The sequence below is a fragment of the Periplaneta americana genome, chromosome 9, assembly GCF_040183065.1.
Source record: "Periplaneta americana isolate PAMFEO1 chromosome 9, P.americana_PAMFEO1_priV1, whole genome shotgun sequence".
Classification (NCBI taxonomy): domain Eukaryota; kingdom Metazoa; phylum Arthropoda; class Insecta; order Blattodea; family Blattidae; genus Periplaneta; species Periplaneta americana.
Window position 1 is genome coordinate 17,726,271 of NC_091125.1, and position 27,995 is coordinate 17,754,265.

Consider the following 27,995-nt stretch of genomic DNA (forward strand, 5'->3'; position numbering starts at 1 on the left):
AAATATGTAGATTTTAACGACTAAAAAATAGTATGTGTCTTTTGGAGTTTAGGCAACACCAGTTGTTACAAACACAGATCTACGAGTATGTACAGATACGGAAAAAATCTGGAGTTTCCTTATTGTATAAGTTTCGCCTACAACACACTGCGCATGCGCAGTAAACAAGAACCCCTATATGCTATTTGTGGACAGTCGTGTGACATTGTTGCCTAGATACAGGTGGACTCCCATGAAGACTCACTCCATGAAAGAATTTTGAGTAGAATAAGTACTTAGTGCGTATGAGAATGCGTAATATTTCTTTTTTATTACGATTTTGTTGAGACGGGCTGTTCGCTCTTTGTAACGCCTGTTCAATCTGGTTAACATTTTAGTGTAACTTTAATGGATCAGTCGTGGAAATGAAAAGTGCTGTAATTTTAAGTATGCTTTTTATGATGTACACAACAAACACAAACAGCGAGAGTAAGATTATTCCAGTATTCATATTAAACAGTGTAACGTACACGAATTTACAACATGAATACTTAATACTAAGACTGGGGAATTCTGCAAAACATAACCTATAGAAAGTGTTGTCTGAGCGGTAGTTGTGTTTGTGCTGATCATCATGATGACTTGCAATGTTTGGACCTACCTGTCTTTAGTGTCAGTCCAAAGACAAGTGCACAGCACATAAAATAATTTTCACATGCAATTTCTCATCCACTCAAATATGAGCTCTGCTAGACATATTTTCACTCAGGGACACCAAGATTCAAGGGGCTTTCATAGAACAATACAAATTATCCCAAGCCTACCTGTGTGCCCCCAATCCACACAGCATTTGTTTCAAAATCTCTCTTATCACTGCATAAATTAATAATATTGAAGTGCTAGTTTCTTTAATCTTCACATAAGTTTAACTTCATCTTGTTCCTGTTTCACATCTAGGTATTGCGCAAACTGAAAATTAATAATTAATGGTATTTGTGAATTTAAAAATGGTGTCGTTCTAATTATTTTATTCTTAATGTAGCCAGAACATCATGTTTATTTCTTAGTAGGTAATAATGTTAATTTCACATATCTAGTATTTCAATGACATAACTTTAATCATAAATCATCCTGGAAGCCTAACTTTCTTGGTATCATGTTCGATAAGGATCTTAGTTGGCCTTTTCACATCGATGACCTTCATAATGCTTTAGACTCAATAAGGGGGGCAAAGACTAATTGGGATTTCCCGGTCTCTGATCGGGTCAAAAACCCTGATGGAACTGATATTTAACCCTTGTGGTGAATTTCGGTGAAGTCCGGAGGGCCTAATTAGTCAAATCCACTCTCCTCACCTCCACGCTGGGGCCCCCTGGGATCTTTTAAGATGCGAAAGAGAGAGTGGTGTGCGGAAAGCAATGGGAAGCTTCCGCATTTATTTATCCCAAGAAGAATAGTATTACAAATAACTGCATGATGAGTTTTTCTCCCGTAAAAAATTCCGGACGTAAACTATCCCCCCAATCGGATGTCCGGGTGGGGGATACAGGAGAAGGACGATTCATGCCAGAACATGAAAAAGAAGAAAGAAGACTGACGACTGCAACTGGAACCGGAGCTACTCTGCAGCCAGGTAAGTTGGAAAATTTGAAGAAAGCAATAAGAACAAACAGAGTGGATGTGATGGGAATATCAGGAGGGAGGTGGGAAAATAGTGGGGAGTTGCAAAAGGAGGCTAGCAATAGCGAAGGAAGTTTTTAATAGAAAAAGGAACATCTTCTGCGGACCTTTGGGAAAAGAACTAAGAAAGATAGTAAAGTGCTTCGTATGGAGTTTAGCATTTTGTAGAGCAGAAATATGGACATTACGACGAAGTGAAGAGAAGAGAATAAAAGGATTTGAAATGTAGATATGGAGAAGAATGGAACATGAGAATTGGACAGACAGAATAAGAAATAAAGCTGTGTTGGAAAGAGAGGGTGAAGAAAGAATGATGTTGAAAATGATCAGGAAGGGGAAAAGGAATTGGTTGGGTCATTGGCTGAGAAGACACTGCCTACTGAAGGATGCAATGGAAGGAAAGGAGAAAGGGAGAAGAGTTGGGGGCAGAAAAAGATCTGAGATGATAGACGAGAATAAGATATATGGATCATATGAGGAAACAAACAGGCAGGCAGAAAATAGGAAAGATTGGAGAACGCTGGGTTTGCAGTGGAAAACCTGGACTTGGGAGAACAATGAATGAATGAATGAATGAATGAATGAATGAATGACTGAATGACTGAATGTATTTTTTGTTACGGTTAAAGACCGCAGATTATGTAGAGGAAGCTATTGCATATCTGGCGAGGATAAAGCAATTTTGTGCATTAATCAATGCAATTGCCCACTTTCTACTGTACTATTTCATCTTCAAGTTTTTTTATTGTAAAAATCGGAGATATGCTTCCCCTTTACCATTTTTGATATCTTCATTCGATTTTGGTATGCCTTTTTTTCTCTTTTGCCTATAATTTTTAGGGCACTAAATTCAAATGCAGCCTTTTTTAAATATATGTAAAGTTATTTCATTCTTCTTCTATGTTTCCTGAAATTTTGATTTGTTGAAGGTGTTCCTTTATTCTACATTCATAAAGCCATTGAATACTACTATCTCTCAATAAATCTATTTTAAATATAGACCTAAGCCTATTATTTTCTTGCTTGAAATTTTTATTCTTTCTTTTATTCCATGGTTATGGTATTCTAATAGGGGATACAACTAAATGATAATCCGTGTCTAATTCTTATATTTCAAAGTGTTTAATATAAACAATTGAATGCTTTGTTGACGTGAAGACACTTCGAGATATACGAGTAGCTTCTAGCCACATAACTTATCCTTTTCATTTGGAAATTTGAGAACTGTAACATAACACTCTCACTTATAGCACTCTGGTAATTGCTGGTACACAATCACACAACATTTAGGAGCCATCTGTGAATAAAAGAATATGGATAAATTAATTTCATTTTAAATGAAAGTCTAAACTTCCATCATTTCAGTTCCCTGAATGTATTTTTCTTTTAGGTTATACTGTGCCTATACTAGAAGTAACAGTTACTATGCGATTCATCTTTTGATTCCTTTTCAGACTTCACTTTTATGATTCACTTATTTTTAATAGTTTGGAGACGTACAAGTTACCATACTACTGTCCGTCCGAGTGGTTATTTCGCAGGGTCGTCCAAACAGGGGAAATCACATAGCAGTTAGGCCTACTTACTTAACCGTGCCCTTTCTTTTAAATTATTTTAAACAGTTGTATAATACTACGTAAATTTCCAATTCTGTACAGCAAATATTTGCAGAGAAGAGTATCCACTAGTTCTTACAGAGAGGACAGGAGAAACGTTTGGGGCAAACCGGGATGCGACATAAGCATTCGGCTGGACAGTAGCTACCCATTTATCCTCTTCGTAGTTACCAATCAGTGTATTACGAAGATTTTAACCAAGAATTACACTTCCTTTTAGATCGACAAGAAGAAAATGACAAGATGGAAACGCCGATGATGGTGGAGGCTTCGAGCAGCGACCAACAGCGGGCATTTAACAACTGGAATGCGGAGTGGGAGAAGAGAGTCAGGCAGGGGGACCCGCAGAATCTGAAGAATTTGGAGGCTGGACTTCATTATTTCCAATTCGATAGCCGGGAAGGTACAGTAACTGTTTACATCCCGAAGTATACAATTGCTTTCAGCTATGCACAAGCAGCTCGTGGATACCCAGAGTAGCGCAATCAGCTAATCGGCCGCCATTGTTATTCCATTTCAACACTCTTGGGATAGGAATATTTAAAGTAAAGCTCAATTTAGGCAGTGTCCATGGCCCTTAAAATTAAGAGTAGGTTATTTGATTCTGACTTAGACTATATTATTTCATTCCTATACAACTGTAGCATATACGACAAATAGCGAGCGCTGCGCTGGAATTGCAATGACTGATTTGTCGGTTTTCCGGCGCAAAGGATTGTGGTACTCTGGATATCTACGGACTCTGTGCACAAGTTCAGGAGACTTGAATTCTTATTAGTAGCGAATATGGCATTTATCCAGAGATGTCATGTAACCAGTTCTCACTAGTCGCCCGATTCACTTGTTGAATTAGTCACAATTCGTAGAATCTATTCTTAAATGTTTGAAGTTTAAAATACATTAGGTTCTTGAGAGAAAGCAAGAACATTAAACATTTTAACATGAAATTCTCTAGCTTTTTAATATGACAGTAAATATAATCGTATCATATTTTTAAATCGTTGTTTCTTAACCAAGTGTGCAGACAGTCAGAGGAGGAATACAATATCGACGGCCCATTTAGAAAAGAAAACAACTCAAAATTTAAAGTTTTGAGAAACCTGAATTTTGAAGCTTCATGTTATTGTGAAAAATCATCAAAGGATTGTTGAACTTAATCCAAATTGAAATCATGGAAATAGGCCTACGTAGATAAATTAACATGGAACAACCTAAAGCTTAGTATTCATATCATGAAATAATGTTATTTAATTACTCTGTCTATTTAGAATCCCCTATAGAAGATTTCACTTTAAGAAAAAAGCATTGAACATATGGGGCTATTCCATCAAATGACCAGTTGCCATAGAAACGTCTACCTATCACATAGCTTGTACAATGTACAGAGCGATCCAAAAGTAGCGCACATCTTAATAGGTTTCTATGGATGAATAAATGGGTAGACCTTATTATAACAATTTTTTTGGTATACCGTCTGTATTTATGTCCTAATACGTTCACATATATTTATAAAGATGAATTTGTTACATTTACTTACATCAGGTTTAACTTAAGTTACATCATTTTTCACAACATATGCTGAAAATTGCAGCCCCGTTCAGTAACGCATGTATAGCTCGCGCAAGGAACGATTACCGAAAAGCAATGGTGGCGTTGCTGTCTGTTTTGACGTGTGTATGTAGGCACGCCGAGGGGGCGAGAAATGCTGGCCGATTGAAGTACTGTCTCTTCCAACAAGATGAACATATGAGGACACAGTTGTGGAAATGAAGAACGTAGCAAGAGAAAAATTTGAAGCTAATTAAACGCGTAACATATGTTTATGAATGAAATAATAATACCGTGCGATACAAGTCACGTATTCACATGCAACGGAACAAACTAAAGTCGTGATGTAACTATCATAACGCAAGACTCATTCTATAGATGTCATTTCTCTTCCGACTGTACTCTTGAATATCATTTAATCTATCTCATGACCTTTCCTGTTCGCCGCTCTTCCTTATCGCATTGTTTCATTCGCATTCCTTCCTTCGGTATTCTCTACTTGCGAGACCTATACCACGGTAGGTAGGCTATAACACGGTACTCGCCACGCGCAGACTACGAGGCAAGCCCCGCCCTTCTCTACGTCATCCGTTGTACAAAGTGTGAAAGCTTACGCGCCACAGACATGCATTAAAAACGGAGGAAAACAGTAACACTATAATATATGCATACACGCAGCAAAATACAATGAGCACTATTACTTAAAACATTGGCGTCTGGCTACGGAAATCTCCATAGTTAGGTGGCCAGCTGTAGGTGTCGGGGGCCACGGAGATTTCTGGTTTTACGTAAGGGTTTGTTTTGTCATATGTCAACTTTTGTAGATTAAGTCACAGGCTTTTAATTGTCGTAACATATTATTGAATAGGAAGTTTCTTATTACCTTTGGATCCTTCTCCCCTCCTTCCCCTAAAAATTTATAGCGTACAGACACATTCACAAACCGTCAATAAAATTTCAGTTGAAACTGTCCCTGAATGAGGAAATTATTCTTTAGAGAAGCCGTCTAAGAGTATGGACATGCAATTCTGGAAAATTAGTAAAACACGGCATTCTCGTGAGAATGGTAAGTGAGGTCATAACAACGTATATGTAACATGGAAATATACTCATATGCTACTGAAGGAAAGAGATTAGAAATAGACACGATATACACTTTCTGGAACCGAACTTCTATCTACGGCATTTTCTTGAAAGAAAGACAAGGGTTTACGGTACAATAAGAAGCAACAGAGAGCTTCCGAAATCTTTCGTTGAAGATGAAAATAATTTAACAGTAGAAGAGAGCGTATTATATAGGGAGGATGGCGTCTTCTTTAGATTTCGAAATACGAAAGAAGAGAGGAGTTAGGATGGCCAGCACTTTGTACTTGGTGACACTAGGAAGAAAGGAAAATGCTAGAGGAGGCTGTGTGAAAGCTCTCTTGCATCATTCAATAGAACAATTATGTACACAGAGTAAGTCAATATCTGTTCTACTATTCAATTCTGAGAAAAACTATAAAATGGAGCAGAAAAGTTGTGTTGTGATTCCTAAACTGTGCTTTAGGATCTATAAATTAAAAACTCTGACATGAAGCTGTTATATAAGAATAGGTCTATCTTGCTGGAAACAGCTAGCTACTGACGGAAATGATTTAATCTAGATGTCATAAGATACTTGTAGTTGTCTCTCTTCAGTTCCTCAAACAGACCTCGAACACTCTTTATAAAAATAAAAAATCCTTTCTGAAATGGCAAAATAACTTTCTCACCACTACACGCATTAAGTTGAACAATTGAAATAATTAATCTTAAACTTGATCCTGTTTTTCAGTTTCTATGCCGTAGATGATCTTTAAATTATATTTAGTGGCTGGCTAGAGTTCAACACATCGAATCCATCATTAACACATTTTATGAATTCTGATGCATGCTTTTCTTCGGGAATAAGGTGCAAAATGGTTTTGGATATTGTATTAGAAAGAACTTCTGCGACCTTTCTTACATTTTGCTTCTCCATTCCACACAGAGTTAAATGATCATTTTGTATCTTGTATGTGTATTTCAGATCTCTTTTGTTGTAATTCAGAAGTTTTAAAAATGTATTCTCATTCACAAATTTCAAAACCACTATCAAGAAGATCGTTTCTTAAGAATTTCAGCGCATGTGGCACATCACAAAAAGCCCATATACTTATTTCAGGAACGTTAGTATTCTGAAATTGGGTTTTATTTTGGACACGACCCAACTTTAACAGAATCCACATATTACGCGGCCCCATGTCATTTACGAATCCTCTCATCCTTAGGCCTATATTCTTCAATTCATATACAGCAGTATGAAGAATGGCAGGGGTTACTGCGCTGTCGGATCGTAAAATATTATCTATAAGAATGCGTATCATAATTTCCCACGGGGCGTGAAACGCTTCTGTCAAGTACGCTTTCGTAAGCCACTATCCATGTGAACGCGGTGTAGTAAGCTTGCCGGTGACGTCAAAAGCTCACGATTCGGTCGTGACGGGATCAAACATGTTTGATTTTCAGTCGTAAGCCGCCTGGCTTTAGTGAAGCAAGATGTCTTGTTAGCTTTGTTTTTAGATTTAGTAAGAGTGATACAATACAATTTTTGGAACTATAGGTATCAAATAAAACATGTTCTGTACAATCCAACATTGGGCGAGTATCGGGATCGTGATAAACAAGCAGCAGCAGATAAACGAATGTCTGCTACCCTAAATATACCAACATTTGGACCGAAGGAATTTATAATGAAATTTAAAAACTTGAAAAGTTTTTTGCCAGGAAATGAGGAAAATTTCTGAGAGTGAGAGATCAGAAAAGTCTACCGATGAGATCTACAAACCTAAAGCTGCCTGGTTAATGAAAATAAACTATTTCAAGTGACATTCTAGTTCTGTTTTGGCAGTTATTGTTTGTTTCATACAGTTTTTGTGTCATATTTTGTTATAAGAAGTCGAACTCGCTCAAACAAATCTTCAAATTGTACCTCTGTCATTCTTAACGAATTTTTGAAATCCTCAGGATGATTTTTAAGTTCTCCTTCAATAAATCTTCAAGCTCCCAAAGCTTTGCGTTGTAGTGTCCACTGCCTAACCCACCATCTCCTTCTCTTGTGTTTTCTTCTTTGCAAGAAACGATTTCATTCGCTGAAACTGAACATATAACCCAGCCGTCGGCAATTTTGTACTCGCGATGACATCACTGGACGCAAGCCGCAGTACGTAAGATGTAATATTAGTCGAGGAGTATAGAGCACTCCGTTCGGATCCCAGTGGCGGACTCTCAACCCAATCATCTGACGTAGACTACACAATATTGTTTTATAGATGAACAGATTGTATTGTATTTCACCTTTATGTTTGCTGTGCTACAACAACCTAGGAAAATACTTCACAAATTGCCACTCTTAATACAACTCGTAAATTTTCGTCTGCTAGTCACGATCTTTGTTTAGATTTTACAAGTTTTCGTTCAGAAAAAAATTGTTCGGAAATATATCGAATGTAGAGACAAACATAGCGGCTATGTAGGGTCGCGGCAGGCAACCTATGATAATACTATAGATATTTTCTATGGAGAGCATTTTAAATAATTCTAAGCCAGTCTGGTGTGTTATACAATGACAACGTTTAATGTCCTCACTTATTTCCAGCTCTCTTAATATCACGTTAGTCCACCTAGTAGACTTTTTTAAAGTCGTATTTCGAGTCCCATATGTTACTATAGATACTAATTACTTTCTGTTCAGATTCGTTTCTTCTATATATTTTCTTCATGCTTGGCATAACTTTTCTCTTATTGTATTTCCTTCGAGTGTAATGACATCGAGCAAATATTCTTATACAGAGAGATAATTCGTAACTCCGCGGATGAACATTACCATTTATACTGCATCAATATCTGTGTTTTCACCTGAAACGAGAGATTAGACCACTGTTCATGCATCTTTGATTTTATTTCTCGTTCAGCTAGTGTTTCAATATCCCTTATCCTCCTTTTTAATGTCTGTGTGGATAATTTCATACTGTTAAAAACATCAGATTATTCGGGACAAATAATGTTAGCAACTTTATTCTGACATGTTTTAATGAATTGTCTTTTATTTTAGCACTTCAATGATTTTGCGATTTGTATGTATGTATTGCGAGTAATTTTACGGCTGTCGCCGTCTCCCGCTTCTCAACTTCCAGGTACTCCGGTTTTGACAATCGCCCATTTGTAGACCCCTGCAGACCATATCCTCCTGAACCTCCTCGCTCCATTTCTTCATTGGCCTTCCTCTTCTCTTTTTTTCCGGGGGAGTCCAGTTGAAGACCTTATTAGGCCAGCGGTCGGCTGACATTCTCTGGAGATGCCCATACCATATCAGGCGTTTAGTTTCCACTGATTGTAAGATATCTCCTGATACCTGCATTATATTTCGGACATCCTGATTCCTAATGTGGTCCATCCTCGAAACTTGACAACTACGGCGCCAGTAATCCATTTTTAGAGCCAACAATTTCTTCTTCATCCTGTCTCTCATTTCCCAAGTTTCAGATCCATAGGTACATATACTTTCTATTATAGTTTTATATATACTTGTCTTAGTTTTCCTTGTTACCTTGTCATTCCACAGGAGTGTATTTAATTGTCTTATGGCCCGCTTTCCTTGGCCAATCTTATTATTATCTTCATCACTTTTGGCCTGACTGTTGAGGGTAACACCCAAATATTTGAATGATTCAGAATTTTCTATTGTATCCCCAGTATCTAAATTTACCTTGCTGCGACTACCCACAACCATGTATTTTATTTTCTTGAAATTAATTGATAGCCCCCCTTCCTTATTTTGCAATTTCCAAAGCAATAATATAACTTGCATGGAGTTCTCTTTGACTCAGTTTGTTCCATCATAATTTAATACTGGAACTGTTATTTGAATTTCGTTCTTCTATATTTTAATTGCTTGACTCCGTCTAGCCCTACGAAAAGAAAATTATTTGTATGCTTATTTTCTACTGCATACATTTCCGTTTACAATTACATTGGATATGTTCATGCTTACCTATGATTTCGTGATAATCTTATGACGTGTCGTAATGTCGCTAGATGTTTGATTTTTAAGTGTCTATTATAATTTTAGAACAGAAGAGGCGTCTACATTGTCACCATATGCACACCTACTGTTCCTCCCATTCTTCCTTAAACACACGTTTCCGAACAGACGTTGAAGGTTTTGAGAAAGAAAATCTAATATAATCAGGTATCCACTGATAGATGTCTGTGTACTGGAGTTGTAGGGGAGTTGATTGGAAGGGAGAGAGTGAAGCAAAGACAGTTTACTGCGCTGCCCCTTCGACAGCACTATTGCTAATGATCACGATGACATTTTCTCCGATCCCTGCCATACATTCTTCAGCAACTAACCATGGCTACGTCTCGACTGACTACTTTGTCCTTCCGTGTGAACGGACCACGCTTTCCAGCAAGAAGGAACTGGCGTGGAGCAATCACGATATTTTTAAATTGACGCGAGCGTTTCACGCCCCGTGGGTACACAAGCCTGCTAAACAGTCAAATGTATTGTCGTAAGAAATGCTATGCTGCACTTGCATTTATTATTATTATTATTATTATTATTATTATTATTATTATTATTACTATTATTATTATTATTATTATTATTATTATTATTATTATTATTATGTCTTTTTCCATGTCAATCGTATTATTTATATTATATTTTGAGATCTCAAAACTAAAAGAGATCAAACCTACATGCATTTTATGGTGAAGAGATGCCTTTGTAATGTTCGAGGAGAAGGTAATGGATATTTAAGTTGTCTTTTAAAATCATAGGCGTTTTAGACAGAGCTCGTAACGTGACTGCTACAGCAACATATTCGACTTTTTCCCCCTTCAAGTTACTGCTCTTCTAGTTATTAACACGGATTTTTTTGAGGACTGAAAATGGAGGATAATTTAATACTTTCATTTTCAAAAGTCTTAATACGGGCTTCTAAGTGCATATTTTCATGTTTTAATTCCTTCAAAGTTTCTTCTAGCTCTGTAATTTGGTCCGAAAGCATCTCATTTTCGGATTTCAACAATTTTTTTTTCAAAATATCAATTTTTTCGTGTCAGAGATACTAGGATTAGTGAACACTTGTTCATTTCCATTATTAATTGCAGGACAATAATTTTCTCCCGTGTTCGAGACGCTGGAATCCAACACATTTTCTAGGATCTTTTTGTTATTTCTCCTCTCCATGCGTTGGGTCCGGCGTTCTGAAGGATCATTATTTGATTCGGGATTAGAATTCGGTATAGGCCTATTTAGATGGGGTTCAGCTCATTCACGTAATATCCATTTATGTTTCAAAGTTGGAAGCTCCGTTTTAAGATCCCTTTCATAATAATTTTCACCAAAATGATAAGATCAGACTGTTGCGTTTTCTTCATTGAAAGAATCTTCCCTTTTACACAAATATGCCCATCTTTTCCTACGCACATCTTATTTAGGGAATCTGTGGAAAGTGATACTCGCGCGGGCAGAAATCCTTGTTGTAGGCTGTTTGAGCAGGTAGCAATAGCGCATACAAAAGGCATTTTTTCTTGTTTTGTTTTCGCAATAGCTACTTTCAATAGTACGTCATAATGTTAGTCCTTAGAACTAGACCAATTAAATTTATATTTCAGTTATGCAATATACGGTCGTAGGACATATTTTGACTGAGAAAGATAGCATAAACATTATTTATATTAACATTTTCCAGAAATTATTATTAAAACAAATGACCTTATGATGAAACTTACTTGTATGTACAGAATGAAGTAGCTCTATTAAACCTAACACAAAAATATGTACAATCACTATTTACAAACACAAAAAACAAACAATTTTCACTCAAACCCTCAAACTACTGTAAGACTGGTAATCCCCGCCACTTGGAGTGTACAGTACGATTATTTAGTCCTGACAGTCGCCGGAAATGTGCGCCTAGATCAGGCGAATCCATTTAGTTACGCCAAGGGGTGTATGGGTTATTCATTCGCTTGCCTTCGAAGCGATCGGGATGTCATGCGTGCGGTGGAGCGGCATGTTTCCAGTACAATTAAGCTGTACTGCATTCCTTTACCGACCGCTCGCCCTTATCTCTACTCCGGAACTTTTCCCCTCTTTCGCGTCGCTGAGCTGTCAGGACTAAATAAGCGGTCTGTACAACGGCTGACGCCAGAGACAGAGTTTGCTACCGCGCATCCAGTTCATGACATGTACCGTGTTATACTTACAGTGGCATGTACGAACTATTTTTACCATGTTTGCGGCCACTTTTTTGAGCACGCGTACACTGATGTTGTTAATCTCCGTTGTTATGGTACTCTTTAGTTCCTCCAGAGTGTGCGGTCTGTTTTTGTATACCCTTCCTTTAAGATAACCCCACATAAAGAAATCTGGGGACGTCAAATAGGAGGTCATGGACGCTACAATCCTCGAAAAATGATACGCTCACCCAAAAGCTCGCGCAAAAACTGCATGGTTTCATTAGATGTGTGACATATGGCACTGTCCTGCTGGAACCAACAATCACATTCATCACTGTCAAGAAGCGCAATAAACTATATAATGATATCTATGTACACAACACTGGGCACTGTAGTTTCAAAGAAAGTGGAGCCCACTATACGACGACGTGAAACGGCACACTACACTCCAATTTCTTTAGAGTGTAAGGGGGTTTCATGGAACACATGTGGATTTTCGGTGGACCAAATTCGAGAATTTTGACTGTTCATGTAACCACTAAGGTGAAACCACGCCTCACCTGTGAAGAACACACGGTCAAGCTCTGCAATTCCATGGTTGTCAACTAATGACCGCAACCATGTAAGCTACAGTACACTACGTGATTTTGTTTATTAGGCTCCTTGAATTCTTGAACACTGCGTACATGATAAGCACGAAAATGTAACCGCTTCATCGCTCTCTGAGCACTTCCACATGAACTCTAAGAGTGGAGCTCAGAGTCTCCGCGAACGTTTTGAAGGCGAACGCTCCATCACATTTCTCACCTCAGCCAGTTTAGCAGGAGTTAAAATGGCCGGTCTCCCGGTTCTCTTCTTGTCTGCAACTGATCCACATTCCCTGAAACTGACGATTACTCTCGTTATGGTCGAATTGTTGGGCACTACCACATCCGGATAATTCGTCTACAACACGTGTACAAGGACGACTGGAAAAATAATGTTCAACAACGAAACCTCGTTGCTCTTTGGAAAACGACATGTTTGCCGAGCAATAAACAAAGAACTATTGCAAGCGTCAGTGTATACATACACATCACAATGACGACAAGGTTTGTTGCTGTTAATACCCATGATGCGGTAGCCGATAGCACTTTCCAACTGCATTACTCAATATAGACACCATAATTTTAATGTGAGCGACTTTTGGAGCGCTCGTATTAGGCAAGACCCATAGGCCTATAATCAATGCTTTTTTCTTAACGTGAAATCCTCTATAATTACTTTCTTATCACAAGATCTGGGAGTTATCTTCGGCATGGAGTTCCACCTCCTTGGCCATCAAATATCTTCATTGAGTCATTCCACTTCAAACAGGACAAATATAAAGGAAATTTAACCTTGATGTTTTTTATTTCTGTCAAATTTTTTGTTCGATTGAAGGAACAAAAATAAAATTCAAGGGATACAGGGTTACATACAATCTGTGAAATCATATCTTTGTAATTTCTCAGTCGTAGATTGGCTGTTAATTTCGCAATGTTTCCACCATCAATTAACAACTTTATATTCTCATGATGACCACACACATACAGACTGAATGAGTACTACTCGCTCCAGGAAGCACACATTGTTTTGGTCTTAGTTCCGCAAATTTTTAAAAACTAATTTGTATGTCTGAATATTTAACCTTAAAAGCTCAAAATGTTTCTTTTAAATCTGATAACAATAATCTTTTCTGTTTCTGTACTTTGTGGCCGTCTTCTTTTACAGAAACGAAGTTTTACTTTCTCGCCATGATGCGACTTATATCATTATTAGTGTAATGGTCAATTAAGTACTTTTTCCACTATGGATGTGTCTAAAGTTTATCCAATTCTAGATTCTGGATTTGAGAGAATTCCCCTCTCTGCAGCTAAGTTTTTTGCAACACTGATCATGTGATTAGATGCATCACAGTGTTCCCTAATTTTACTGTATGACCACTCTTCAAATATATAGTATTGACAGAAGTCAATAGTGTTTCCGAAACACTCTGGTAGCTTATTAATTATGTCACCGCTACTCTTCTCATCTGGTGTTGTTTCTACTTCCTTTTTTCTCAACGCGAAAAATCTTTTCCTTATGTGTCTGTTTTATTTTCTGATATTTCTGTTAGGGATAATTCTTCTGTGATAATTTCTTCTTCTTAATTGATGTCTCACCCTTGACATCAAACTTTCATTAAAATTATCAATGTCCGTCACTGACACCTCTGACACCTCTGAATTATTTATCAATTTCCGAATTGCCTGTTGTTTCTTCTTCAATGTTCTGGACACTAGAACCGCCTAAGATATCAACACTGCTGGTTTGAACAGCACTTGATTCACTAATATTTGACATTAACAAAATTTTCTTACGACAATTTTCACAAATCCTAAGATTGTACGACAACTTAATGTGTTGCATTTTCAATTTTTAAGCATGTTGGAAGTCACGCACCTTAATTTCCCTTTCTTAAACCTACGACTATGATTGCTTATTTTGAAAGGATTAAAACACTGATCATGTCTAGGTTCTGTTATTACTCATTGTGATTAGCCTACACACTAATTGCACCAACTAAAAACAATAACAGAAACTACGCCACACACACTCGCGGTAATACTATAGTACAGTGTTATTAATGCCCTAACGTTTGAAAATCTCGGAACAAACTGAAGAGAATTCATTCCGCCTTGGACCTGGATTAGGTATGGTATTGTATATCCCAGCCAATCTTCTCCAGACATAAACAAAGAGGACTGACAGTCGCCAGTGTGATGTCGCATGCCAGACTTCAGCCAACAGTTAACAGTGTGCCGCTACAAGGGATTAAGAGCGCAACAGAGCTCTATGCGCGTATTTATTTAGTATTTTTTTACTCTGTCATTTATTGCTTTTCCACTATGAAATTTTGGTCTACTTACACATAATTAAATGGAGAACATGCTGATAATTTAAAAATGGTATTCTAAGTTTGCTAAGATTATGAACAACAAAATTAACCTATATAATAATTATGGCATAAAGTACTGTGAATACATAAAAATGGAAAGTGATTATACACAGGCTAAAAGCCTGATATTTAACCTTCCAAATGAAACTAACCTCGATTTCATACGATACACATAATGGGAGAAACGAATGTTTGTATATGCCAATGTGTACAATTTTTCAATAATTTTGATGCTGTATAGATCTCAAAATAACCAGAACTGGGGCCAAGAAAAATAATATGGGTCTCTTATTTTTACCCTTAGAAAGCATACAAGAAGTTTCAAACAATTCTAAAAATATGAGATCAAAAATTTGTCCGGTCTGACGTGGAATGACTCCATTGCATATAAAGCCGACACCTTTACATTTATACTTTGCTCCAAAACATGACGCCCTTCCTTCACACCTTTCACCACTTAACTGTAGAAACGAGCAAGGGGTAAAATTTACAAGCGTCTAGCTGTAGCAAACAGGAGTCTCAATTTCTGCGTGTCTGATGGGTCGGGAGAGATTGGTCGAGATCGGTCGTCTGCTGTTGTAAGAGCCATCTCGTGTATGTGTATATATACGCGTATTAGACTGTGGTCTATATCGTGTAGGCCAATGCCATCATCCTGGCGGCAGCCTTCGAAATCTCATAGAATTGTCTGTGTTTTTTCTGTAATTTGTTAAATTTGTTTCTCTATTTATTTGTGCTATTTAGATGTGTATTGATATAATGTAACTAGTAATAACCATACTTTTTATGTAAGTTTTGTGGTTCCTCAGTTTTCTTATAAACGTAATGTACAAACTCAGTAAAGCATGTTGTGAAAGTAAGCAAGTCCTTCAAGTGCGATTATTATGACGCGCAGTTCAATCATGTGAAGAATCTTAAAAGGCATGAAATTAAAAAAAAAAAAAAAAAAAAAAAACATAATATTGTATATAATAGGTTTAAAAGTGACAAAATCTTTAAATGTGAAATGTGTGATGCTCAGTAATCAAGAAAACAAACTCTGAAATAACACGAAAGTCAGGTGCATCAGTTACAAGCAGTGACGCGTAAGAATGTATCAAAACATCATTGCTCTCTTTGTTCATATGAAACAACCAAATATGAATGATTCAAACATTATAATGAAATTCATAATATATCACAACTAAATCGGAAACATTTCTAAACTTAGAAGAAGTTCATAAATGGAAGAAAAACACAGAAGTGGAGACCAGAGAAAACTTTATATACAGTAAGTTAGAGCGTGTCAGAAAACAGCAAGTAACATTAAGCATCACTATTTTTCCTGTTACCACAGTTGAGTATTACATGCCTACGTGAAACAGACAAAGGCATATATACAAATACAGGGCAGCAAAAATTAATGCTTTTTGTCCGGCCAGTATGAAAATAAGAGAGTTGGAAGTTATAATTTACGGACACACATGTTGGGCATGGAAGTGACCTTGGCCATTGGTTTCTCTCTTCTTCTCAGCGCCTGGAAACAGCCAGTAAGATAGCTAACAAGATACCATTTGACACCATATTGAATGAGATACGAGACTCTGTCACAGAATCCAGTTTAGAAACAGTACATCTCTTAACTAAAAAGGACTGTATAATACTGAGAAAGCCTTCAATCTTTCGGAAGAGGGGATGCGTAATGCTGGATACAGGAAGTTACAGAAAGCAGTGATCAGTGTATTCTGTATTATAAGTAGGGAAAGGAAGTTCATGTATTTGCATATTTATTCTCTATCATTGTTTGAATATGCTGAAAGATTATCTACATGAATCACACATTTCTGAATACAATTATATTACTTTTATTGTGCATTAATGTGCATATTTTGCCTCTATTTATAAAAGCATCATATTTTAACATTTATGCAGGGAACCTGCTTATTATGTATGTTTATTTGTCTTTCCCTCATTTTTAAAAATATGTAACCTTGTAAACACGACTAATTTATGTTTATGAATTTTGAACATAACGATGGCGCCCCCATAGGGAGCCTCTTGAGTTAGCAATTAGTATTCCTTTACTGCAGTCTTGAGCAGATTTCAATAGAACAATATCCAGTTTAACATCAGTTCCAAAAAAATGTAGGAGATAAAGTGAATGAGAAAACAGCAAATATTCTTTCCAAAAACCCTGGATATTATCAACTTAAAGAAATTCAAGATATTCTCGAAGGAAAAACACCCCAAAAACCAACAAAATGTTCTGTAGAACAGCTCACAGCTTTTGTGCAAGCCCTTCTTACTTCTTGTGACGTAGAACGAAATTTATCGCGCTACAAAGCTATGCTTAGAGACAACAGGCAAAGAATGACAACAGAAAACATACGACACTGCTTAGTTGTGAACTGTAACAGCATAAATGGAACATTCAGCAATGAGGCTAGCATTTCAAAATCCATAGACTAAACGTAAGTTACCTATACCTTATTATTCTGTTAAAATAATCTCAGACTGATAATGAATACTTTGTAGCATATTTATCAACAATTTTTACGGCATAAATGCATACATATTCTTCACATTTTTAGGGCATGAACTTCCTTTCCCTGATTATAAGCCACAAGGAACTGCTCCTGACATGACAGCACATTTTTTGAAAGAAGAAGATTTTGTTCTTATAATACAAAGCCCAGGGAGAAATTTTAAAAACATATGGCTCAGAGAAAGTAATAATTGAGGGCTTTGCCGGAAGAAAGGCGGATAGACCTATATGCCCTTCTTCGGAAAAACGGTTTAAAATGTAGTGAATAATTCGCTAATTATAATAGCGGAATTTTGTTTTGATTGTACTGTACATACCTGCAGGAAAGGGCTGCATGCGTGTATAACATTTTATTCAGGTGCGTTTTAAAATCTTAGATTGCATGTATCTCATTTAGCCATATTGACGTATACGCCCTTTTTCCGGCAAACCCCTCAATTATTGATGGTAGGGCCTACCCATGGTATGGGTGATTATGGATTTCAACTTATCGCAATAATGACAGTTGATGAAATGAATCAGGGATTTCCAGGGACTTTCTTAATATCTAATAGGACAGATGAAAATGTGCTATCTTTTGTTTTTTAATTGTGTTAAACAAGAAATTGGTATCCTGGCCACAAAATCTTCATGAGTGACATGAAAGAAGAATTTTATAAAGGTTTACGAAAATGTCCAGCTTTGGCATCAAATTTTTTGGATTAGGACTCTAAATTATACCGGGAAGCTAGAAGGCGAATGAAGAACTTCCAAGTGCCTGGGCAATAGATATTACTACAGTGCGAGCGAGAAGTTTCTCCGCAGTGCTTCTGTAGCCACGGTGCAGCCGAGAATCCACCAGGCAGAGAATTCAAGTGGCAGCACTGGCCGCTAAGCATATGATTGACTGGGGATGTGAGGTTGTCAAACCGGAATTAATGGGAAAATGTCAACTTTCTGCAAGATTACGTACCAGCTGTCTACAGGATTACTACAACTAATGGAGCTGCGGAGGGACTTTTGGATCGCACTGTATAAAGCTTGGGTAACTGCGATGGGCCCTCCCGATAAACGCTTGTTTTACACCTGGCACATCGAAAAAGTATGGAGTAAGAACATTAGGAATAAAATAAACGATTTAACCTAGCAGGCAGTAACATACAAGTATTTACGAGTTCTTCACACAGAAAATGACGAGAACACTTATGCTAAACTTTTGGTAGGAATCCTTCAGTATTTAACAGGTGATACTGAATTATCATTATTTTTTTAATATTTTACTACTACTGCATGAAGAACGTAGTGTGTTGGGCCTGCTGCCATAGGAAATAATTGTGGTATAGATATTAATATGCACATAGAACGGATGCAACGTAGTGCTCTAAAGCACATATACCTACACTGTAAAAAAAACAAGAAGACTAGACAAAGACATATCAACTCTCATGAAATTAACCAGAGATAGACTATTCGACAGACTGACCGTTTTGAACAAAAGAGAAATACAAAAACAAATCTGATATGAGCAAGCCAATCCGCAAAGAAGTTCTAAATATTTCTCTGTCACTTTTGCAAAGAAAGGAAACAGATCAATAAAATATATGAACAGTTCATGTTTCTTTAGTGTTGTTGTTTGTTTGTTATTTAGTAATACTGTATTTGTTAAATTCGTTTCTTCATAAGACAGTTTATTCATTTTATCCTGACATTATCTATGGGTGGCAAGATTTATATACAGTGAAGTACAGTTCAGCAGTGTAAAGTGAAAAACTGGTATCTACACTTTCATTTGTAGATTGGATTTAAATGGTGAGTGACCTATATGGTATTTCATAACATACTATTAATGATGTTCTTATATTAATTATTTATGTTGGATTTAATCAATTTTTTGTGGGGATATTCATATTATGTTAGTACAATATAGGAACCTTACATGCAGGAAACAAGCATCGAACCAAAATCACACATGCGCGACTGATTTCACTCGACCCAACAGTACAATCGTTAATGTTTTATTGTACAATCATTACTTATTACTTATAAATAAGATACATTTTAGAAGTGTAGGTCTAAAAGCAATTGGCGTACAAATGTATGTAACACTTATTAGACCACTACACCTATTCATTTCAAGAGAAACACAATATCTGAGACTTAGAATAAATCGACGCCTAATGTCAAAGGACACTAACTCCAAAATCACAACTTTACAGGGGAGGCAAAAAACAGTTTAATTGTGTACATTTTATTGTTACTGCTTTAATTTAAGAGATATGTTGATAAAATTTAAATCATATATACTGTATATATATCAAATATAAACCTAAAGACAATACAATACAGTACATATTTTCTAGAAATATTTTAGTATTGTCTTAAAAATTAACACATTTTGGAGATAGTGTTCTTTGTTACTAACGAAGCTTTCAATTTAGTAGACAGTGTTAAAAATAAATGCCAAAATATTGAATTTAAACATTTTAATAAAAAATTATAGCTATTTGACAATGCAAATTAATAAATTTAATTATTGTGGTGAGCAGCAAATATCAATTTCTTCTTCTTCATAAAGGAATATTATCTAAACTTAGAACATATCGGTAAGATTATAAAAATACCAGTTAATATTATTTACGCAGCATAAAAGCATAATATTATCATTATTAGATCAATTTATACTATTATCTGAAATAATAATTTTAACAGTGCATTTATAAAATAATAAAAGAGCAAAGTTATCTTCATTTTTACATTGCATTTTAGAACATCAGTGTTTTTAAATATTGCTAATGTTACTTTAATATACCACAGCTGATGAGGGTTTGGACGAAAAAGTTATTCAATTAATGATCAATTTATTTAAAAAATAATGAATTCTACAAATTCAGTTCATTTAAAAGTCTGTCTGCACGTAATGAAAAGAAAACACACACTTAACTCAGAATTTGTGCCCTAAATGACATTGAATAAAATTATAATATGAATATATTATATTATATTTGATTCAGTATTTTATGTTTTGAATAGTATCAATATCTACACCTCTCATATAAAAATTTGAAATTTCCTCTTAATTTTATAATCACTCATTGCTCTTCATTTTGAGTACTGTATCTTATATTACGATTTCCTGTTCTCCATTTTTAAACTATTGTAAAAGAATTGGTAATTTCCTGGTAAAATATTCTGTTTACACAGTTGCAATAGATTTTTAATTTTCTAATCTTGTATATTTTTAGTGCTCCTTGATGCTTTGGTTTAAGCTGACGATTATCCAGCCTAAATCCAAGTGTAATCTTGCTTTGTACATTGAATTTTTGGAATTCTTCATCATACTTGTATTTAAATAATAAGTGTTCACTGTTACTTTTCCGATACTGGAACCACACTATATCCAGCCATCTTACAATGTTTCCGTTAGTGTCAACTTTCTTGTTCTTTATTAATGTCTTCTGAATTTCTCTTACATAATTAAATCACTCTGTTTCACTTCTATTTTTGATACAGCTTAAAGTATAGTGTATCACCCTGATGGATCAAATATTTCTGTATGTTTGGTTGTTTTTTTTTCAATGTTCGCGTGGACTGTGTCCATTTGTGAATGTCCTGGTTAAAAAAAATATGTTCAATTTGAGGTATGTCAAAAACATTCGCAGCGTAGAGGAGCATGGTTGATATAAGCACATTCCTCCACAAGTATCGAACATGAAATAGAACCTTTTACCATTCTGCAGTTTTTTCATTTGAGCAAAGAGACGTGATGGTACTACTGCAGCTTCCCTTTCTGCAATTATCTCGTTTCATATAAAATTTTGTGCTGTTCTGTTGGCTACAACATACACGGTCAAATTATATAGGCCTACAGCTAATCTACGTTTATAAAACACTCATTCCATTTTAAAACTTGGATTGTAGCGCACAGCTTCGAAATAAAATTAAAAAAAGTAAAGAACGTTCACTGATGCCATAATTTTGTAATTTTCTTTTACTTGAGCTGCTTCCTTTCTTTCAATGTGGGACTGACGAACTGCCTCCGTTTCTATCTTCTTAAGTTCAGACATGTGATCATATTTATAACATTTATTGCATTGATGCTTTCTGGGATTATGAAAAGCTATATTAAAATTATTTTTGAAAATATGACGTTAATATGAAAGGTTTTCTGTCTGAACATTAGCATTCCTGAATTTCCCTCCCCCCAACATTTGGGCTCATCATTGATCCGGATGCACCGCAACCTTAGGCTTACTGTGCTACCTATGTTTTATCATTTAATACCAATTCATCAACCCTGTTACCTTGATTAAGGTGTACAGTCCAGATATAGAACGTTTATTACAAACTGTAAACTTCTTACAAACTGAATTGATTTAAGAATGCGTGTTCTATTAATAAAAAAATTATCAAATCTTTAACAATAAACAGTATGGTGATTGTATTACATTCTTGGTTGTATGTTCTGAGGAAGTGTCACCAATAAAATCTTAGAAATGTTAAATAATTTAGAGACAAAGAACACTATCTCAACTCAGTGTTCTTCTAGTTTATATTTTATTATTGTCAAAGAAAACTAAGTCTAGATAGTGTTGTTTGACACTCAGCATCTGTCTAAATTAACACAACACTATCTTAAAAAAAAAAAAACAAAAAAAAAACTATTACTTGTAGAGACATATTACTTTCACACTATTATAAAGGCTACTTTGTACAACATGATACTACAAATAATTCAGAAAGTCGATTTTTGGCGATAGTGTCCTTTGACACTAAGCCGTCGAAATGTCAAAGTGTTTTGTAACTAATTCTATAAGTGAAATGAATTACTTTATAATCGAAATTGAAACGTTTATCTCTCTTCAATAGCACAGAGCATACAGCTGATCGCGAAGCCCGACCTCTCTATGACATCACATGGAATGTTTGAGAGCGACATTTCTATTTGTCTCCGAATCACACTAGTCGATGGTAGCCAATAAGAACTCGACATACAATATAGCTAGCTACACCTGAAAATTTCTACTCCTCACAGCGCGACCGATCTCGACCGATCTCATCCGACCCAAATTAGACGTCTCTTGTATGCTACAGATAGATACTTATATAAAATTTAGCTGAGTTGCCAATTCCTGAAGTCATTATCACATTGTATTTATGCCACGCGCCTAAGGGTTAAGAAGATAGGGATTTACGAGGGTTTACAATTCCAGGAAGAAAGACCGTCATATATTTTGGTGCAAGGTATACCCTCACCATTATTACAATCTAAAAAGCGTCACATTCCAGTACAGTGCCCCGAAAACTTACATAGTGCGAACACTGGATGAAAGATTAAGTAACAAAGTTTACTCCGAAGACCGTTTATTTGCACAACTGGACAGTATTGCACAACACAGCATGACCTAATAGTCTATTGTAATGTAACGTTTATTGTTATAATTGTAACTAACAATAAAATTACAAAAATGGATAAGCAATAAAGAAAACTGTTAATGTTTTAGGCCCATATTCGAAAAATTCTGGGTTTAAAACTCCGTGCCCAGCCAATTTGACTCATGTTTTTCATGGTTTCCCTCAGTCACGAAGGCATATACTGGATTGGAAATTTGCATATCATGTTTCATAACACCCTTAATCACCAATATCATGAACATTAAAATAAAATCTAAATCAATTACATGAACACAAGCCATTTATAACACACGACAATAAAAACAGAGTCAGAACAAAAGTCCATGGCCTAGAGATATACCCAAAGATCCTACACACGTGATACGATCATAGATGTTAGTATGTATGAATAAACTTATCAAAAGAGATGCCAACTGAGAATAAGTGAAACAGGAGAAGGTGGTTATGGGATTTTAAAGTCAGGTAGGATAAATTTAATTTTAGACAAAATGAATAACACGACCTCAGAATAGCTCGAAATTAACATAGGAGTGAAACGGATTTGCGGTGTTTCTCTTTTTCTGTTTATAATGCACACGAAAAAAATTATTCAGGAATGGAGAGCCATGCGATATAAAGACTTGGAGATAAACAGATATTTAAAAATATGTTAATTAATATTTGTGGATAACCTAGTTTTAATAGCACCTACAGAAAATGATCTACAATACTCAGTACATTAGTAAAATATCAATGCAAAATATAACATGGAAATAATACAGAAAAAGAAAGTTTCGCCTTCTGGCGAAAATAGCTTGTCCCTAGTAAAATATGTTTGGAAGACAAAATTTTAGAAAGAGCGAATGATATTACATATATTGGCTACAAATTAACATTTGATAATTATTTAGAATAATGAGCAAAACTGTAAAACACTCCAAGACTATGTAAATGATCAATAGAGTAATGAAACCTTCCCTGGTACAGAAAAGCACTAGAATACGACTTCAACAAACCCTGTACTCTGTTATGGCAGTTCTTTTTATTTTATTGAGTTATTTTACGACGTTGTATCAACATCTCACGTTACTTAGCGTCTGAATGAAATTGTCCGGGGTCCAGCACCGAAAGTTACCCAGCATTTGCTCTTATTCCCTTAAGGGAAAACTCCGGAAATACCTCAACCAGGTAACTTGCCCCGATCGGGATTCGAACGCGGACCACTTGGTTTCGCGACCAAACGAGGTGACCGTTACTCCACAGGAATGGACTTATGGTAGTGAGGCAAATATATTAAGGGGAAAGAACAGCTAATTAAATAAGATTTATGCGAAGAACAGTATCATATAAAAATGAGACCATAAGCGCAGCGATGAAGTAATGGAAGAACTCGGCCTGTAATCAATACTCAATTTCATACAAAATATGAGAACAATTGCATGAGACGTTTGCGATGTATGAGATCCCGCAGAATCCCAAAAGCTATGCTTCACTATCTATCTTAGGGGAAAAGATTTCTGGGAAGCCCCATAAAGAGTTTGAGAGAAAATTACTCTTTATTAATAGATCTAATAGACCACATGACCTAAAACTTGTATGGATGATGATGAAGTCAGGTAGATAGATGTCTTTGGAAATGGTTCTTGTTGCGCAGTAGTGCAATGGAACAAATGCATAGTGTGATTGTTTTGGTTTTGCCAATCCACATTGCATATGCAAGGAATTTCCGCCATCGAGTACAGTTAAGAGAAAAATATTATGTGCTGACAATTAAGATTATTATTGTTTTTACCAAGTATGCTAATTTGGAGCTTTATGCCATGAAGTCCTGAAAATATGCTGCATAGCATGCTCAATAGTTAATATACACAGGAACGCCTGAAATATGAAAAAAAAAAAAGGTACAGTTAATTTTGTATATTCGTTACTACTGTCGTTCAAAACATGTACAAAATGATTTTGTATGACTTGAAAATGGAGAGTAAATTATGCAGTTGAATACGTATCCTCGCCTTACTACTAGGTCTATGTCATTCACTGAAAGCAAGTGAATGCAGTGACACATGCATAACAATCAAGTTTATTTTGCTTCTTGCAGACTTACCAGGATACATGGAAGACAAGCCAGGTACAATACCCCAAACCACGCCAGCTACCATGACAGAACCAATCCCAGCCCACATGTTAGATCCCATGCCACCACCCGTGCCACATTCCGTGCCACCACCCGTGCCTCCTCCCGTGCCACCACACGTGCCATCACCCGTGCCAGCACCATCATTACAGAACCCACCAGAAGAAGAAGATGACAATAGAACGAAGAGTTGCTGCTGGCGTTGTTTAAGGTATTTATGGTATTTATTTTGTGGGCTACTTCCCATGTCGAATCGCAGGCCAGCATCCATGCCAGCGCCTATGTCATCTCCCATGATAGATTCAATGCCAGCTCCCATGCAAGATACCATATCAGTACCTATTCCAGAAACCATGTCAGCTCCCATGCCAGAACCAATCCCAGACCCCATGCGAGCTTCAATGCAAGATATCATTCCAGCTCCCATGTCAAGTCACATACTAGATCCCGTGCCAGCCCCCATGCCAACTGGAATGCCAGCTCCCACGCCAAGAGCAATGAGCCTCTGGTCTCGTTTAAGATATAGGTTTCGTGGGCCAGCTCCCATTTCATTTGACATGCCATTTCGCAGGCCAGCCCGCATGCCATCTCCCATGCCAGATCGCATGCCACCACCATATTCCAATTACCTACCAGCAGAAGATAGGCACCGAATAAGGAATGCCTGGTGGTCTTGTTTAAGATATATATTTTTTGGGCCACGTCCCGTACTAGATGACGAGACATATTACACGCCGGCACCTATGCCAACTTCTGTGACAGCATCCTTGCCAGATCCCATGACAGTACCCAGAGCAGCACCAATTCCAGATCATATGCCAGGACCCATGACAGCTCCCATGCCAGATCCAATACCACTACCAGAGCAAGATTCCATGTCAGCGCCTATGCCAGGTCCTATGCCATTACCCATGCCAGCTTCCATGCCAGCAGAAGGTAGGCACCGAAGAAGGAATGCCTGGTGGTCTTGTTTCAGATATATATTTTTTGGGCCACGTCCCGTACTAGATGACGAGACATATTACACGCCGGCACCTATGCCAACTTCTGTGACATCCTTGCCAGATCCCGTGCCAGTACCCAGACCAGCAGCCATTCCAGATGATATGCCAGGACCCATGACAGCTCCCATGCCAGATCCAATACCACTACCTGTGCAAGATACCATATCAGTACCTATTCCAGAAACCATGTCAGCTCCCATGCCAGAACCAATCCCAGACCCCATGCGAGCTTCAATGCAAGATATCATTCCAGCTCCCATGTCAAGTCACATACTAGATCCCGTGCCAGCCCCCATGCCAACTGGAATGCCAGCTCTCACGCCAAGAGCAATGAGCCTCTGGTCTCGTTTAAGATATAGGTTTCGTGGGCCAGCTCCCATTTCATTTGACATGCCAATTCGCAGGCCAGCCCGCATGCCATCTCCCATGCCAGATCGCATGCCACCACAATATTCCAATTACCTACCAGCAGAAGATAGGCACCGAAGAAGGAATGCCTGGTGGTCTTGTTTAAGATATATATTTTTTGGGCCACGTCCCGTACTAGATGACGAGACATATTACACGCCGGCACCTATGCCAACTTCTGTGACAGCATCCTTGCCAGATCCCATGACAGTACCCAGACCAGCACCAATTCCAGATCATATGCCAGGACCCATGACAGCTCCCATGCCAGATCCAATACCACTACCAGAGCAAGATTCCATGTCAGCGCCTATGCCAGGTCCTATGCCATTACCCATGCCAGCTTCCATGCCAGCAGAAGGTAGGCACCGAAGAAGGAATGCCTGGTGGTCTTGTTTCAGATATATATTTTTTGGGCCACGTCCCGTACTAGATGACGAGACATATTACACGCCGGCACCTATGCCAACTTCTGTGACAGCATCCTTGCCAGATCCCATGACAGTACCCAGACCAGCACCAATTCCAGATGATATGCCAGGACCCATGACAGCTCCCATGCCAGATCCAATACCACTACCAGTGCAAGATTCCATATCAGTGCCTATGCCAGGTCCTATGCCACTACCGATGCCAGCTTCCATGCCAGCAGAAGGTAGGCACCGAAGAAGGAATGCCTGGTGGTCTTGTTTCAGATATATATTTTTTGGGCCACGTCCCGTACTAGATGACGAGACATATTACACGCCGGCACCTATGCCAACTTCTGTGACATCATCCTTGCCAGATCCCGTGCCAGTACCCAGACCAGCAGCCATTCCAGATGATATGCCAGGACCCATGACAGCTCCCATGCCAGATCTAATACCACTACCAGTGCAAGATACCATATCAGTACCTATTCCAGAAACCATGTCAGCTCCCATGCCAGAACCAATCCCAGACCCCATGCGAGCTTCAATGCAAGATATCATTCCAGCTCCCATGTCAAGTCACATACTAGATCCCGTGCCAGCCCCCATGCCAACTGGAATGCCAGCTCCCACGCCAAGAGCAATGAGCCTCTGGTCTCGTTTAAGATATAGGTTTCGTGGGCCAGCTCCCATTTCATTTGACATGCCATTTCGCAGGCCAGCCCGCATGCCATCTCCCATGCCAGATCGCATGCCACCACCATATTCCAATTACCTACCAGCAGAAGATAGGCACCGAATAAGGAATGCCTGGTGGTCTTGTTTAAGATATATATTTTTTGGGCCACGTCCCGTACTAGATGACGAGACATATTACACGCCGGCACCTATGCCAACTTCTGTGACAGCATCCTTGCCAGATCCCATGACAGTACCCAGACCAGCACCAATTCCAGATCATATGCCAGGACCCATGACAGCTCCCATGCCAGATCCAATACCACTACCAGAGCAAGATTCCATGTCAGCGCCTATGCCAGGTCCTATGCCATTACCCATGCCAGCTTCCATGCCAGCAGAAGGTAGGCACCGAAGAAGGAATGCCT

The 27,995-nt window shown here is 37.5% G+C and overlaps 1 protein-coding gene across 1 annotated transcript; it reads left to right on the forward strand.

The window, feature by feature from the left end:
• The first annotated feature begins 48 nt into the window (after positions 1–48).
• LOC138705625 (BCL-6 corepressor-like protein 1) lies at positions 49–27,561 on the forward strand. Its single transcript, XM_069834226.1, has 5 exons — positions 49–1,612; positions 3,496–3,678; positions 25,029–25,941; positions 26,149–26,547; positions 27,384–27,561. The coding sequence occupies exons 1-5, from the start codon at positions 1,453–1,455 to the stop codon at positions 27,559–27,561; spliced, it is 1,833 nt and encodes a 610-aa protein (XP_069690327.1). The 5' UTR covers positions 49–1,452.
• The last annotated feature ends 434 nt before the right edge of the window (positions 27,562–27,995 follow it).

Bases quoted from the DNA above. Each gene is read 5' to 3' on its own strand.
- LOC138705625 (XM_069834226.1), top strand. From the start codon at position 1,453: ATGATGAGTTTTTCTCCCGTAAAAAATTCCGGACGTAAACTATCCCCC. The intron at 25,942-26,148 runs GTCAGCGCCTAT...GCCAGTACCCAG, and splicing joins CTACCAGAGCAAGATTCCAT to ACCAGCAGCCATTCCAGATG. The intron at 26,548-27,383 runs GCACCGAAGAAG...TACCTATTCCAG, and splicing joins TACCTACCAGCAGAAGATAG to AAACCATGTCAGCTCCCATG.